General features: G+C 37.9%; 2 protein-coding genes across 2 annotated transcripts in view; one reads left to right on the top strand and one right to left on the bottom strand.

Annotated features, from left to right (window-relative positions):
- Positions 1-751, bottom strand: part of LOC126481369 (sideroflexin-2) — a 170,231-nt gene extending 169,480 nt beyond the window's left edge. The window contains exon 1 of the mRNA XM_050105079.1: positions 616-751. The gene's annotated coding sequence lies outside the window, so the exon portion shown is untranslated. The remainder of the gene's footprint in view (positions 1-615) is intronic.
- The window catches only part of LOC126481368 (PWWP domain-containing protein 2B-like), a 212,935-nt gene continuing 196,708 nt past the window's right edge, over positions 735-16,961 (top strand). Inside the window, exon 1 of the mRNA XM_050105077.1 lies at positions 735-928. Within this exon, the coding sequence (XP_049961034.1) occupies positions 777-928 (152 nt within the window). The 5' untranslated portion in view covers positions 735-776. The remainder of the gene's footprint in view (positions 929-16,961) is intronic.

Here is a 16,961-nt window from a genome sequence, read left to right as displayed (position 1 = left end):
GATCAGTCCTTCACTGCAGAGGTTTCTTGTGCTTGTGATGACAACTGTCTAAGAATCTACTTTTATATATGTAACTAACTAACCAATAAATAGCAACGACGAGGAGGTTTTTATATTCGTCTCCGTGTTGTTTGCTTCTTACTAACCGAAGGCAACTAAGTAATTGGGGGGGGGGGGGGGGGGGTGCAAAAAGTTAGGTAGCTGTTGTCACCTTGCTGAATATTAGTACTATGGTTATTTAAAGATTCAATATTTCGTTTATATAAATGCTCTGAAATATACTGTGCCGCTCGTTTGTTGCGTACATGGAGAAAATGATAAATAACACTGGAACAAGCCTATACGAACAGATATATCACGGTCTTTGAAATTTACGACGGACAATTTCAACTACTACTGAACAAGACCGCCAATGAATGATAGTTCTAGATATTAGGCTCCTTATTTATTTTTAACAGAACAACCAGGCGCACTTTTCCAGTTGACATTTGCTGCTTTCACTCCTATCCAAGTACAACGAAATACAGCCTTTCAAATTTTCGTAATTATTTCCACGGAGGTAAAAAAATAAGGGGCAATCTGAAATCTATTGCTGAATTATAATAAAATTCTCACCGAAATGCAAAATACCTATCTATCGATAGCACACACGTCCCTTACAGTGTATTAACTATTAACGCTTGTATAACGCACACTGCGCATGCTCAGAAACCAACTTCCAGCCTCGCGGGACGAAATGCGTCCAAGACAGCTGGGTAATAATTCTACTATTCAATATGGCGGACACAGAAACCATTTCACTGTCGAAAATATTGAAAAATTCAAAAATATTAGTGAATGTTGAGGAAGCTCTGCAAGACATACTAGTAGTTTCCTTCGTTTATGAAACTAAGTTATATCAAGGCGTATTGCTGGATTCAACGAAAAAGTAAGTGTACGATTGGTTTATAGCTCTAGTCGTAGCGTGCCAACACTGCATAGTATTGGAATAATGTTCCTGGTTTTAATTAAACATAAATGCATGAAGCTCTTCGCTAGAAATAATTTGGAGGTTCTCTTATAACGTTTCATACATGCTAGGTACAGGAAACTGCGGTCGAATAGTCACATTTGTTCCATTCTTATTGTTTGTGTTTTCAACAGCACTATTAGCATATGTGCGTTATGTATTAAAATATTTACCCTGGCAATGGACAGCTGTGTCGCATGTAATCCCTACCTTTTACTGTGCGATACGTGTACCGAAAATTTCATAAAATTTTTGTTATTTTACTATACCATCGGGGCCAGAGAGGGCTGTGTAATAGAGAAGAAAGTCAAATGGAACACTGATTCCGAATTTTTTGTTCAGTTGAAACTTACTTGAGCGTGAAACTTCTCTTCGAAATTAATAAAAGGCTTTGATTGTGAGATATGTAAGATTTTAATTTGTTGAGGTCTCTTATGTAATGTCAACGGGGAATAGCATCGTCTTATTTCCTTAGCTCACGTGCATAATCAGATTGCTCTCCTTAGAAACGAGTGATATAACATAGTTAAGTTATATCACTAGTTACTGGGGAGGAGTGTTTCGTCTCTCTCTCTCTCTCTCTCTCTCTCTCACACACACACACACACACACACACACACACACACACCCCTGCCAAGGCTCAGTAGCTTGTAGGATTGAAATTTGCCACACAAATGAGTTTTAGTTCGACTGAAAGTAGGTTAGTATGTGATGGATTCTTTAATCACAGCTTTGGATAATAAATTCAAGAAAAAATGAGACTCATCAACTTACTGTCTGTCTAATATTTACAGCACATGTTTGACGGGTCTTGTGACCTTTGGTATGCCAAACCCTAGACTCCCATCCATTTATTTCGAAAATCAGTACCATATTCTGGACATATCTCTGATCTTACTTTATACCAGATAGGCCTATTTCCCGTCAAGTTTTATTTTTTATGTGGACATGAAAAAAATATTGAATTTTGATCCAGATTGCAGTTGGTTGTGTAAGAAATGTGTGGCGTAACCTTACTAGAAGGAGGGATTGGCTGGTAGGACACATCCTGAAATATTAAGAAATGACCAATTTAGTTCTGGAGGGAAGTGAGTGGGGCAAAAATCGTAGAGGGAAACGAAGAGATAAGTGCAGTAAGTAGATCCAGACAGATGCAGGATTTAGTAGTTACTTGGCAATGAAGAGGTTCAGACAGGATAGAGTAGTATGGAGAACTGCAACAACAGCAGCAACACGTAATACAGAACTTTGTGGAATTATTCAGTACAAATGAGACATTCCTAATCGAAGAACACAAACATTATTTTGGGCAAAATAATTTAATTGAATAGATAAAAAATTACTCGCCAAGTGCTGGCAGGACACACACATAAGAGGGTTGTAATCAGGCAAGCTTTTGGAGCCAGTGGCTCCTCTTCAGGCAGGAGGGTTGAAGGGAAGGAAGAGGGGTGAAGGAAAAGAACTGGAGAGTTCTAAGAACAGGGGTGGATTTCAGGAAAGTTACCCAGAAATCCAGGTCAGGAGAGACTTACCACACAGGATGAGAAGGAAAACATTTTATTTGTTACTTAAAGGTGGCTGGTCGAGGAAACTTTTGCAAGACTTTTTTCACCTCATGAGAGAGAAACCCGCTGTAGCAATTGTTTTATGTCACCAAACTGATATTTTACTAAAACAGAACCAGGAAACAAATATTTTTGGGAGTGTTATAATGTGCTGGTCAATGTCAGTAAACATATTTAATGACACAGTAATTTGCAGCTGTGAGGAAAAGCTGGCCTTTGGGTTCAGAATATTAACTTTCATACAGGCACAGAATCTACTTGATGATTAATTGTAATACTTCATTTTAGTAGAACATGAAAATTATAAGTAGGCTAATGTACTCCGTACATTCTGGAGCAAAAACCAGTGAGGTTTCACCTATTGACACTGGATGTGAGCTTTGACCCTTGATGTAATGATGATACGGCATCTGATGTCATATGTGTACAAACAGACAAAGCAGAACACTGACATTGTGGGTCGACAGAAGCGTCCGATCCAACGCGTCGGCTTTGACCCGTGACGTAAGGGTGTTGTCGTGTGTGACGTCATGACGGCGCGGAGTTTGGTTTGAGTGTGCTGTCTCTAGTTCTGTATTATTTTATTTTATTTACTTTTCTGATCTGTTCGTTTTATCCCGTGAGATTTTTTTTTAAAAAAGACAAAAAACACTAATCAGCTACTGAAGCATCTTTATCTTCTATGGGTTGCAGGGGTTAAGACCCCTGGGGAGGTGGGTGGGTATTCATGCATGGCTGTCTTCACTTACACGTTGTAGCTACGCAAGGCGTCTAAATTTATTTATATTTAGTCTGCCCCCCACCCAAAACACCCCATTTCCCGCGCTTGTCCCGTTAGTGTCATTAGGCTTCTTGTGGAAAGTATGTGTGTTTGTTTTTGTTTCCGCCATATTTGTGACATCGTGGGTCAAAGCAGACGGGTGGGATCGGACGCTTCCGTATTTCCGACATTGTTTGTTTCTGTATTAGTTTTTGGAAAGTAGATTTTTATTCATCTATTTAGATGCAAATTATTTCTATTGTATAAATGTTGTTAAAAGTTACTGTTTCCCTTACATCTGTGTATGCATTTCACAAACACATACTAATCCAGTCAAAACATAAGGAAGTCGTTCTTGGATGTATGCATCAATTCAGTGCAAGATTTCACAAGCAAGACAGAAAACATAATTATACTGTGCTTGGATGCTTACAATTCACTCATGAATCTTCACTATTTTATTCTGTGGCAGCTTCACTTCTACATTGTGGCTCGTAAGCTCTGTGATAGGTGTGAAGGAGACACTTTGCGTATGCTTCTAGATGCAATAATTTACCAATAGCCGTATGATTTGTAAAAGCTTATTTTATTTTATGAACTTCTGTGTGCTACCAGTTTCGACATTACATTGATGCCATCTTCAGGCCCCACTCGTCATAGCCGTAAAATCACTATACACGGAAGGAGCCATATAACTGGATCCGTGAATCAATCTTACTGCAACAGCTCTTGGTGGCCAGGTGACACATACTCTGTGTTGCCTGGCCACCAAGAGATGTTGCAGTACATGGGAGCACCCCAGACAATTGTATATTGTTTTTCAAGGTACTGCTACCAATGTCAAAGTGCCCTGCATTTGTTTGTTGTAAAACATGAGCAGTTGGCAACATATGGCTCAGATGTAGTGGTCATTTAAGGTTTCATAACACGTCAAGAAATAACTGTCAACCATTTGTTCCTTATCTCAAAATACTCAATTTAGCATCTTGTGCTATCTCTGTGAGTCACTCTTCTTTGGGCAGAAGGGTATTAGGGCAGAGAAGGAAAAACATGCTAGAGTATGACACACTTACAGAGAATAGTGGTAACTTTAAGTAAAATGGTATAAGCCTGTTTTGAATACTTTATGATGACCTTTTCTGATATTTTGACTTTAACTTGCATAAATACAAGTAACATGCAGGGAGATGTAAATGTCTCCTATTAAATTGCAGAAATTGGATTTATACACACAATAAAAACAACAGCTAATTTTGACCCTAAAGATTGGGACGACCCTGTATATGGATTTATGGACAAATCCTGATGTCAATTCTCAGAGTGGGCTATGAACATTCATTTCTGTTAGTTTGTACTACTGACTGTTACAGTGCTATGAACACAGTGTAATATAACACTCTCATCTAACTTCTGCAAAGGTGGACAATAAGTAGAACTGTTGTCATTGTGGCAGTCACAGTGAACAGGTGTGTGAATGCATTTTGCACTTCCTAGGGACGTCCTACAGGGTGTACACGACCCGGGACAACCGGGAGATCTGGGAAAAACCCTGGAATGTTTCATTGTTTTAGTTTCCAGTTAAATTTTTGTGATTTTGATTGGTAAGAACCAATACTCCAACAAAGGATATTACTGTATCCCGCGTCTGCAGGATAATACTGCAGCAACAAAACATTAACAAGAGGAAGAAAAAACAAAAATAAAACTTAAGTCACAAAGGAAATCCACCATATACAACAAAACATAGTGGTCATACAAGCGTCTGCCAACAGCAAAGTGTGTCAAAGGCTTTAGAAAGACTATTCAATGATTCATAACGACAAATTGCCTCCGATGAGCGTGACGTGACAGTTGCTGACATTAGATTCGTTTGAGCAGTTGCAGGCGGGCTCTTGTGCATGCGCAGTTGAGTCGTGTATGGGTTTTACCTTCTCCTGCTTCTGGCTACGGATGTGTGGCTGGGCGCCACTATCTAGTATTGCCCCGGTTCGGAAATATCGTAGATCAGGGGCTGATGCACAGAGCAGTCTGATTTGTGGTGTGGAGGTGGGTAGTCTTTACGTGACCTGTGTTTACGTTTAGTGGTTTTGCAGTTTCCTCTTCATTTATTACTCTCACATCAAATGAAAACAAAACGGATTTCTGTGGCCGGGAGCTATCAAATGAATTAAAATATCTTCACATAATTACGGAAGGCTAAAATATGTTATTATTTTCAGGTTTCATTTCCACCTTTCTGACAGTCAAGCATTAATGAAGTTATTTTTGTCGCTTTGCTAAAGAGATTTGGCTTTTATTAAGGTAGTCAATTTATTTGAAACGAAGTGTTTGATTTCACACTGTTGGCTAGTTTCAACTGTTCGCTGCACGTTTTCCATCTCCTAGCTCACATAATAGAGAACCAAACATGAGATAATACAGTACTGGTACTCAAGAAAATTTACATCCGAATCTGGACATACAAATGTGCACTATAAGCCCAATTATGCATTTTAGTATGGTTCATGAAATTCCTATGAACTTGAAGTGTCCTCTGATGTCTTGTTTCTTTTGTGACATACGGCCTTCCTGTGTCATCGTAGCTGCGCAAGAGCGGTGGCGCCTGTTATCTGGTGCTCTCTGGCAACTGCTGAAACGAATCAGTTTCTAACAGGTCACGGAAAAACATTGCGGATGGTGGTATGAAAAGCGTTACTTTCTAAGTAAATTTCCTTTTACACAAGATGAACTATATGCGATAATGTACGATGAATTTCTTAAATCACAGAGCATTTGACTCTCAGTTAAAAATCAACTCTTTGAGGACGACCATCTAGAAGAATTTTGAGCGCAGAAGATCAGACATTTACGTCGTTATTAAAAATTTTACTGGCACATTTGTGTGATACATCTTAAAGTGTAAACGCGCAAAAAAGATCACCATTATATGTGGAAGCTTAGCTCCTCTTGCAGCTTATTAATCTTGGATACTGCGATTATATGTGAAACCTCTGTTTTTCTTGTAGCAACACTATGTATATTAATTTAAACCATCAACTTTTCTGAGTTGTGTGTTCGCACTACTTAAGAGTGATCTTGCTATTGGCTGACTACATCACGTGTCCTATGCTGTCATCAGCTGGCGAGATCACATCACATCAGCTATGACTGGCTTACAAAAGCGCGTCGCAATCTCGATTTCAATGCTTTGGAAAGTAACGTGCGTTGTTTGGTGGAATTCGAATTTATATCTTCGTAACACGAAAATATGCAGCGTACATCTTGCTGCTGCACATCAAAGATCTTTCCAAAATGTGTCGTCCTCCCCTCCCCCCCAATATCGTTTTCTAAAGTGCTAGGAAATTCTGTGTCGGTGTATAAAACCATAAACATTCAAAAGACTGATAAGTTTTACAGTGCCAAGGAAAAGTATACTCTCACATAACACAGGGAAAAATGTATTTTCACCCGGGAGAAAGTGTATTTTCAACCGGGAAAAATCCGGGAATTTTTTTTCCTTGTCCATGTATACACTCTGTCCCAAGAGGACATAATGCTTTGTAAATTGTGGCAGATACGACAGGAATCATTCAAAATTAATGTCAGGACATGGAGCTATATGAAACTTATGGTTAACTCTTTTTCCAAACATATGGTAAATCTGAGATTCCAGTAAGTGAAGTTTTCGCTGTTTTTTAATAGGAGAGAAAAGAGGAAATGCTTCTCCTCCCAATGTGGGAGACATCTGGAAGAAGAAATAACTGTAAATGTTAAAGATTGATACATAAGAATGCTGAAACTTACCACAAATCTAGTCTCTTTTTTTATGAACTTTCCGTCTATCCTTCTTAAAAGTGCATGCAGTTGATAATTTGATTTAATTTCATTCTTCTTTATCAGTGTTTTTAGAAAGCCTACAAATGTATCAGTCATGGTGTAAATAATGAATCACAACAGCAGTGTTTAGTTATTTAAATCGTGATAATTTGATTTTGACATAAAAATTCAAAATACATAATTCAGTTGGTGCTGAAAAAACTGCGAGCATCACTTTAGCATTGGATTGAGCCTGTCATACTTTTTGTTACCAACCCACTATGATGATTACTCAATGTTCAGCTTCTCGTATGATCCTTTGCATGAATGTTTCAGCATGATCAGCTTATTCAAGAAATTTGTTACAAAATTTTTGCATAATTTGTTTTCTGCTTTTCAGTGATCAAATAAGGAACAAACTTAAAAAGGGAACATGCCTCTGTATCACAAAAGATGTTTAACTTTTAATTTACAAAAACCTGTTTAACATCTGCTGACACAAACCAGCTGCCCTTCCATCCTCTTCTGCAAGTTGTTTGTCACTTTGACTGCTGACATACACTAGATCCTCAATCTTCTAAGCATGAGCACCACCAGCTGAGGTTGAAGGTCTTCCCAAATTGAGGGTCATCGTCAGTTGATCGATGACCTTTTGTAAGTCAGTGTCATCATAGTGACTCATTTGAAGACACACTGTACACCCGTAGATCTGTAGTTTGATCCCCTGTCTGCCATAAGATTATAATCTGTTGCTTATCACTTCTTGCAGCTCTGGCTATGTTTGTTATTGTGAAAAGTGCCATGTTTAGCAGCTTGTGTTCCCTATAAATGCATAAAGTCAAATCAAAGAGCAGAAGAAATGGCAGACCACCTCCAATAGGATCGTGACTAATAAAGGGCAGTTTTGTTCAAAGCAACCTTCAGGTTGATGACAGTATACCTCTTTACAACCATTCATTACATAGCATTTAACCAAAGGCATTATCTCCACAAACTTGCTTTTAAAGTTGGAAGATTTTTCAAAAATTTTTAGTCCACTTTCATACAAATTTCACATTGGATTGTTGCTCCTATAAATCATTGTGGAAATCATAATGAACACCTTATCATCTATCACTAAAATAACAATAGCTTGGAAACAAAACAAAATATATAAATAAATTAAAAAAAAAAAGAAAAACGAAGAGCATGGCTATTTTTTAAAAACAAAATTAATAGTGCTGTCGGTGACATGTCACTTGACACTTTGTTTTTCTGAGTGGTGTTTAATGTATTATCTTCGCGTGGTGACTTGTTTTTTAGTTTTGCAGTATATTGCTCTACTTGTTGCATTCTATGAGATTTTGTTTGGGGTTTTCCCTCTTGTGGCTGTGTAAATGTATTTGTTCTGTTGATTTCTCACAGTGTATAAACTTTATAATATTTGCCTTGCAACCCACAGTGGGTTCTGTTGTTAGTATCTGGTCTGCCTGTGAAATCTCTAAAGTGATGGTTAATTGATTTGAACCCAGTCACCCCATATCCAGATATTTTGTAAGTTCTTGGTACTGTTCTTTTTGAATTCAGTATGTATTGCCTGCCACATTGCCTTGTTGTACTTTTTGCTCTCATCCTCTTTCCTGCTCTCTATGAATGTGTTTATCTCTCCTTTTTTCTTTATGAAAAAACCATTTCATCTACACTGTCAGTCTATGCTCTATCATTTCATCATCCCATGTTCCAGTGCCTGTCTCTTCTTTGTTGTTGCCCTAGTATTTTTACTGTTCCCACTACAAATTTTTTGATCACAACCAAATTTCTTGTCTTTCTTGCGATCAATTTCTAACATTTGTTATTCAAGAAGGAATCTATGGCCAGAAGATTGAAATCAAGCTTCCACAGCTTGCTTTTGAAGCTGCGTTTTTTTTCTTTTCTTGTGAGAAACTTAGCTTAATCAAAAAATCAGCTGTGTGCCTTCAAGTTTCCTGATAGGAAAGTTTTGTATGTTCTAGGATTGTTGAAAATTCTGGCTTTAGCCTGTTATGCAACCTTTAGTAATCTATTTCAAATAATGTGATTCTTTGTTAGATCTCCTTCTTATTCTCACAGTAATTAGTTCTGTGTGATTGTGCTTACTTGTTAGGCAAGCAAAGCACACTCCGTCTTCAGGCCACAAGTAGCCCATCAGGATCATCCAACCGCCATGTCATCCTCAGCTGACGATGCGGATAGGAGGGGCATGTGGTCATAGGCAATGTCTCAAAAAGATTTGCATTAGTTACAGTCCAAAGTGGTAAATCTGTTGCATTCCTATTACAACATTACTTAAAAGGGACGTGCTTCACATGATCTTTTTTCTTTCATTTGTTTTCTGAATTCGGGGAAAAAAATTACACACATAATCCTCTCATTTCTGTATCATCTAATTTATTCAGAGTATGTTCTTGTAAACTACATTTAATAAGGAAGGGCAAGCACTCACGTATAGTGGATCGGTGTGTGGGGCTCAGAAACCTGTAACAGAAAACAGCATTCACACTAGCTTTCAATACTCAGTAGTCTTGCTTTGACTGTGGGAGTGTGTGTTTGAATGCATGTGTGATTAAGTGTGTGAATGTGCATACTGTTGTTAGCAAAAGCATTAGTGTTCAAAAGCTAATGTGAATGCTGTTTTCCGTTATGTGTTTCTATGCTCCAAGCATTGATGCGCCATAGGTGAGTGGTTCCTTTTTCTTTATTTTACATATTGCTCCAACCAGGAATTTCCATTAATGTTATTTAAACTACATTTTGTGCAAAAATGAATAAGTTTTCTGGTGGTTCAACAAAAAAACATGCTGTGTATAGTTGTCCATGTGAGAAGACACTTCCAGCATTAATGTTGATGCATCATCTTTAATGATGTACCTTTTTTTGCTCCTGTACTATTATTGCTGCTATGGATATTTTATTTAGCAACATTCACGAATTTAACAAACCTGTGGAACTATATTATTGTAATTAGAGGTGTTCTCAGTATGTCTTATTTGTGGAGAGATCTGAGAATCTGAACATGATAGCTAGTTACCGTCGAAACTGGTCATGAAATATACTGTTTCACATTAAGCAGTCTTGGCTTCTAACAAAATAATAAAGATGTTTTGCAGGCTGAAAATTAAGTTACAGAGTAGCAATAGATAAAAAGCTAAAAAAGAAATAAACTGTACATTGAGAATTGTAGAAGTATGGATTATGAGAATTACAGTGTTATTGAATGCTGGTATTGTAGAGAGCAAGATTTTGAACATTATTCAAGAAGGAATCTATGGCCAGAAGATAGAAATTAAGCTTCCACAGCTTTTGAAGCTGGCGTTTTTTTTCCTTTTCATGAGAGAAACTTAGCTTAATCAAAAAATCAGCTGTGTGCCTTCACTGATTCGAGAAACAAAAATACTTCACAATAAATATTCAGACTCATGACCACAATTTTCATTACAGATAATGTAGTATCAAAGCGCATTTTATTATCTCTGCAAGTTTCCATATTCTGTTCTTAAGTTACCAAACATAGTACAGATGTTCTCAGTAAACTCGTTACTGTTCCTACCAGTGTGTAGTACTACACAATGGCCTTTATGTACCTCCATAGGAAAAAGTCAGGAGTGTTATGTGAAGGGAAGGAAATGTGTAGATCAAGGAAATGAAAATAGCTTTCCAGTTGCACTCTTCTTGACGGTGCATGTGAGGCATGCTCAGGCAAGGTGATCCATGTACACCGGAGCTCCATCATGCTGGTAAAAAAATACTTGCATTATGTTGCAGGGGAGTGTCCTCCAGGGGTTCATGCAATACATTTTCAGAAAGTGCAAATGCAGTGCATCATTCAAACAGTCGGTTATGATGTGTGGTCCAATAAGATGATCTCCAAAAACTGCACTCCAGATGTGATAACCTCACCTGATACCACTTCTTGTATGGGTATTGCATGGATTTTTAATGCCTCATATATAGTCAACTGTGGGAGTTAATTGCTTACAAAGGAAGCACTATTAGTGGGTTGGTTATTTTAATGTTTTTCAGAGTGGCTAGTTCATCCTGTTTTAGTCATTAATCAAAATAACCACAGTTTCTGAATTATGCAATACAGGCTTTCACAGATAGTACAGAGCCACCATAAATGAATTATTCGTGTTGAAAGCTTCTATTTTTTCCATAAGTATTACATGTAAAAATATTATTTATGCAGGAATAGAACCATAAACACACCAAACTTGCATTTTTCACCACTGTAAGTTTTCTAAGTGTGTCCTTCTAGTTAACGTGACCCACGTCCAAGTGGTAGTAAAGTTCGTTCTATACCTTATCTAGCAACATCCTGATAGTGGGGATATTTAAATATGGGCCTTAATATACCCCTTAAGGATAAAGGTCTCGAGGCATTAGGTCAAATGACCTGGGTGTGCGGAGGAGGGGGCAAGGGAAGGGGACAGTGCCACATCACCTTCTTCACCATTACACCCAATCCAGTGGTGCAGAAATTCGTCATTTAGGTAGCGACAAACATCAGTGCTTCAATAAGTCGGTGCCCCATCCTGCAGGAAGGTGAAAATCAGCAGTCAATTGCAGAAACAACCACAACTGCAACGTATCGGGGAAAGAGATATCTGTCAGTCTTTTCACAGAAGAAAAACAGCCCATACAGCGCTGTCTGTGATACTGTACAGAAAACCTTCAACGAATCTCTTTCGTGCACCATAATTTCATGAAAATGTTCAGTGCCTCACACTCTCATATTGTGATAATTAACCTTTCCAGATAAATGGAAGATTTCTTCGTCACTGAATATTAGCTTGGAGGCGAAATGTGCATCCTCAAGTGCATCCTGCAGTGCAATGCAAAATTGGAGATGCCAGCCATAATCTTCCAGTTTTAATTGATGCACGACCTGCAGACAGTACAGCTTGAAATGTAACAACGATTCCAAAATGTTCCACACAGTTTGCTGTGTTATTCCAAGTTCATGGCATTGGCAGGCTGTCGACTTTTTTGGGCTTCGTATGAAACTTTCCCTCGCCCTCACCACAGTTGCATCTGACACACTTGGTTCTTTCCCATTTACGGAGACACGTGTTCCCTAATTGTAGATACCAATGCACAATAATCTTACTTGGCTGCTGTTCTCAGTAGTTCCTTTTGAATGCACGCCGAACTGTTATTAACAGATAAACATTTCACATATTCCAGCACACAAAAACTCTTCTTGCTTTGTCGCTATTTTGTCAAGGCACTACACTCATAATACCAACCTGTTGGTACAATGTGAATTTGGCGAGTTTCTGGTTCTATACAGGCATCAGTCATTTTTGTACATGTAATATTTTGGAAAATATGGAACTTTGAAAATAGATAAATAATTTGTAGTAGCCCTGTATTCCCAATGTTGGTGATTTTTGTATACGGGCATTAGACTACTGTCCAAGCTTGTGTCTGTGACAAAGCGTTGTGCATAAGCTCATAGCATTTTTGTTGTGCACATTGGGTTTATTTATAAACGGTGATTTTTTTATTTGTGGTTCATTGCTGCTATTGGTGTTAGATATTTTCATTTGGAGATAGTGACTGGGGCTGTGTATGCAAGAAAATGGAGTGCCAAGTGGATAAATTGGAACTTTTCTGACATATTCTTCTGTTTGAGTTCAGTAGATGGGTGACAACAGTGGAGGCAGCCAGAAACATTTGCAACATGCATGGGGATAATGCTATTGGACAGAGTATGGCGAGAATTAAAAAAAAAAAAAAAAAAAAAAAAAAAAAAAAAAAAAAAAAAAAAAAAAAAAAAAGACTATCTTGACATTGGTGACTCTCCATGTTCCGGAACAGATTCAGGGTTTGACAAAGATCTTTTAAATGCAGTAATCCATGATGGTCCATGTCAGTGTATTCAAGAACTGGCAGCTTTGATGAACTGCAATCATTCCACAATCATGTGATGTTTGCATGCAGTGCAAACAGTTCAGAAATGGTGTTTATGGGTACTGCATGCTATAAGCCAAAATCACAAAAATCAGCGAGTAGCCATATTTGCATTTCTGTATGCTCGTCATCAGTTGACTCGTGATGATTACAAACCATTCCTATCCTGTATTATTACTGGTGACAAGAAGTGGTGTCCTAACATAAACATAAGGAAAAGAAAGGAGTGACTGGGCCCGAACAAAGCAGCAACTCTCCCTACACAAACACCTGCTCAAATCCTCAAAAGATGATGATATGCATATGGTGGAACAGCCACAGTGTGGTGTACTACGAATTGCTTCTCTGAGGTCCAACCATCACTGCCGACATTTATTGTCAACAACTGAGACATCTTGCAGATGCAATCCAAGAACAACAACCAGGAAGATTGTGTGAATTGGCACCACTCCATGATAACAATCGCCTACATTCTTCTAGACTGACAAAAAACACTATACTGGAGTGGGATGGGTAAGTCATTCCGCATCCACATTATTCCCTGATCTTGCACCCTCAGATTTTTGTCTTATCCACTGTCTGTCAATAATCTTGAAGGAACTTCCTTTTGGAATGCAAATGCTCTCCGAGCATCTTGCCAATTTCTTCGCCTTAAAACCACATGGTTTTTGTAGTTGTGGAATCGGAAAGTTACCACAGCATTGGCTGACTGTTGTAAATAGTGAAGGAGAGTAAATGTGTATACGTTGAGTAATTAAACTAAATGGAAAAATGCTACAAGCTTATGCACCAACATAATATGTAAAAAAATTTAAATTCCTGGATCTACATCTGTATCTATGCCCACTCTGAAGTGCATGGGAGAGGGTACGTCCCATTGTACCACTTATTAGTGTTGCTTCCCATTTCATTCTCATATGGAGTGCAAGAAAAATGATTCTTTGAATGGCTCTGTGCATGCTGTAATTATTCTAATCATATTCTCATGATCACTTTGTCGAGTGATACGTAGGGGATTGTAGTATAATCCTAGAATTTATTTAAAACCAGCTCTTGAAACTTCAATAGTAGGCTTTCTCAGGAAATTTTACATCTATCGTCAAGAGTCTACTAGTTCGGTCCCTTCGGTATCTCTGTGACACTGTCTCATGGATCATACGAACCTGCAAGCATTCATTCTCCCCGTCTTTGTATACTCTCAATGTCAGCTGTTAGTCCTTTTTGGTATGGGTCCCCCACATGTGAACAGTATTCTAGAACCAGTTGCAGGAGTAATTTGTAAGCAGTATCATTGCAGTCTCCTTTGTTGACTGATTGGACTTCCCGGTATTCTGCAAATAAACTGAAGTCTACAACCTGCTTTAACCACAGACCACAGCTGAGCCTGTGTGATCATTCCATTTCATATCACCAGAAAGTGTCACACCCAAGGTTTGTACAAGTTGGTTGATTCCTACAGTGACTCATTAATATTACAGTTGTAGGATATTATGGTTCTTTCATTTTGTGAATTAAGTGCAAATCGCCATAAATCAATGTTCTGACTCACTGCTCACACGTAAACAGTGTGTTAGAAGACCAAAAATGTTTGGAATGTTTTGTTAACTTATTCTAGGTCTCAGAACCAAACTACCGGTGTGTCTGAAATGGCAAGTGTTCAATTAGTGTATGTCGGTCATTTTGATTCATTGCAGTGAGACATTGGCTTCTAACATGAAAGCTATTCAGTAAGTGAGGGTTGCTCAGTGAAGAGTAGTGATATGAATGTTAGGAATTACTGAGAGAGAGAGAGGGGGGGGGGGGGATACAGGTGACAGGGATACAAGAGATTTTCTTGCATTGAAACTATTAAGTTGGTGTGTGTTTCTTGATCTTGAAACAGTAAACTTCTCCACTTAGTGCGTTGGCCTGTCAGCCACTTTATTCAATGGGGTGGAGTCCCCAAGGCATGTGCTAAGATATACACTGTGTCCAATAGCTACCTCTGACATATCTTCTGGAGTCATTAACCTGTTAAAAGTTCATTGTTTGTGGATGACTCCACAGTTTTCTACTCCTTATGTGATCTTAGGACAACAGCGAGACAACTACAGCTGGACACCAGAAAACTGGAGAAATGGGCTAATAAAAATAGTTTTAGGGTCTTATCAAAGAAAATTTAGTGCAAATTTTAACTATTGTGCAGTACTAAGAAAAGTTATATGTCGGATACGTCGGATGTCAACAACTACCGCCCAGTCTCTCTTCTGACAGCTCTATCAAAAATTCTTGAGAAAGTAATGTATTCAAGAGTAGCCTCCCATATTTGTAAAAATAAAGTACTAACAAAATGTCAGTTTGGTTTTCAGAAAGGCTTTTCAACAGAAAATGCTATATACACTGTCACTGATCAAATGTTAAATGCTCTGAATAACCGGACATCACCCATTGGTATTTTTTGTGATCTCTCAAAGGCCATTGATTGTGTAAATCATGGAATTCTTTTAGATAAGCTACATCATTATGGTTTGAGGGGGGCAGTGCACAAATGGTTTAATTCATACTTAACTGGAAGAATGCAGAAAGTTGAAATAAGTGGTTCATGTGATGTTAAAACAACAGCTGATTCCTCAAACTGGGGGGCTATCAAGTACGGGGTCCCACAGGGTTCGGTCTTAGGTCCTTTACTGTTCTTCATATACATTAATGACTTACCATTCCACATTTATGAAGATGCAAAGTTAGTTCTTTTTGCTGATGATACGAGTATAGTAATAACATCCAAAAACCAAGAACTAAGTGATGTAATTGTAAATGATGTTTTTCATAAAATTATTAAGTGGTTCTCAGCAAACGGACTCTCTTTAAATTTTGATAAAACACAGTATATACAGTTCTGTACAGTAAATGACACAACTCCAGTAATAAATATAGACTTTGAACAGAAGCCTGTAGCTAAGGCAGAATTTTCAAAATTTTTAGGTGTGTCCATTGATGCGAGGTTAAACTGGAAGCAACTCATTGATGGTCTGCTGAAACGTCTGAGTTCAGCTACGTATGCTATTAGGTTTATTGCAAATTTTGGTGATAAGAATCTCAGTAAATTAGCTTACTATGCCTACTTTCATCCACTGCTTTCGTATGGTATCATATTCTGGGGTAATTCATTGTTGAGTAGAAAAGTATTCGTTGCTCAAAAACGTGTAATCAGAATAATTGCTGGTGCCCACCCATGGTCATCCTGCAGACATCTATTTAAGGATCTAGGGATCCTCACAGTAACCTCACAGTATATATATTCACTTATGGAATTTGTTGTTAATAATCCAACCCAGTTCAAAAGTAATAGCAGTGTGCATAGCTATAACACCAGGAGAAAGGATGATCTTCACTATACAGGATTAAATCTGACTTTGGCACAGAAAGGGGTAAATTATGCTGCCACAAAAGTCTTTGGTCACCTATCAAACAGCATCAAAAGCCTGACAGATAGCCAATCAACATTTAAAAATAAATTAAAAGAATTTCTAGATGACAACTCCTCCTACTCATTGGCTGAATTTTTAGATATAAATTAAGGGAAAAAAAAAACAACTTAAACATTAGTGTCATGCAATATTTTGTGTAATGTAATATCTTGTACAGACATCTTTTATTAACCTTACATGTTCTACATCATTACGAAGTGTCGTATTCATGATCTATGGAACAAGTATTAATCTAATCTAATCTCTAATCTACTGTGTGTTGAAGTTGTAACCTACCAGAGCTCACAATAATGGACAATATTTTAAATTTTAAGGAGTATGTCTGCTTTCTGGGCCTAATATTTGATAAGGAATTAACTTTGTTACTGCACTTGACAGAACTTTTTAACAAAGTGCATAAAATCAGTGAATATTTTGAAATGCCTCTAAATGTA

The sequence above is a fragment of the Schistocerca serialis genome, chromosome 5 (assembly GCF_023864345.2).
Source record: "Schistocerca serialis cubense isolate TAMUIC-IGC-003099 chromosome 5, iqSchSeri2.2, whole genome shotgun sequence".
Lineage (NCBI taxonomy): Eukaryota > Metazoa > Arthropoda > Insecta > Orthoptera > Acrididae > Schistocerca > Schistocerca serialis.
Note: the sequence above shows the minus strand (reverse complement) of the source record. Positions and strands in the feature narration are given on the sequence as shown.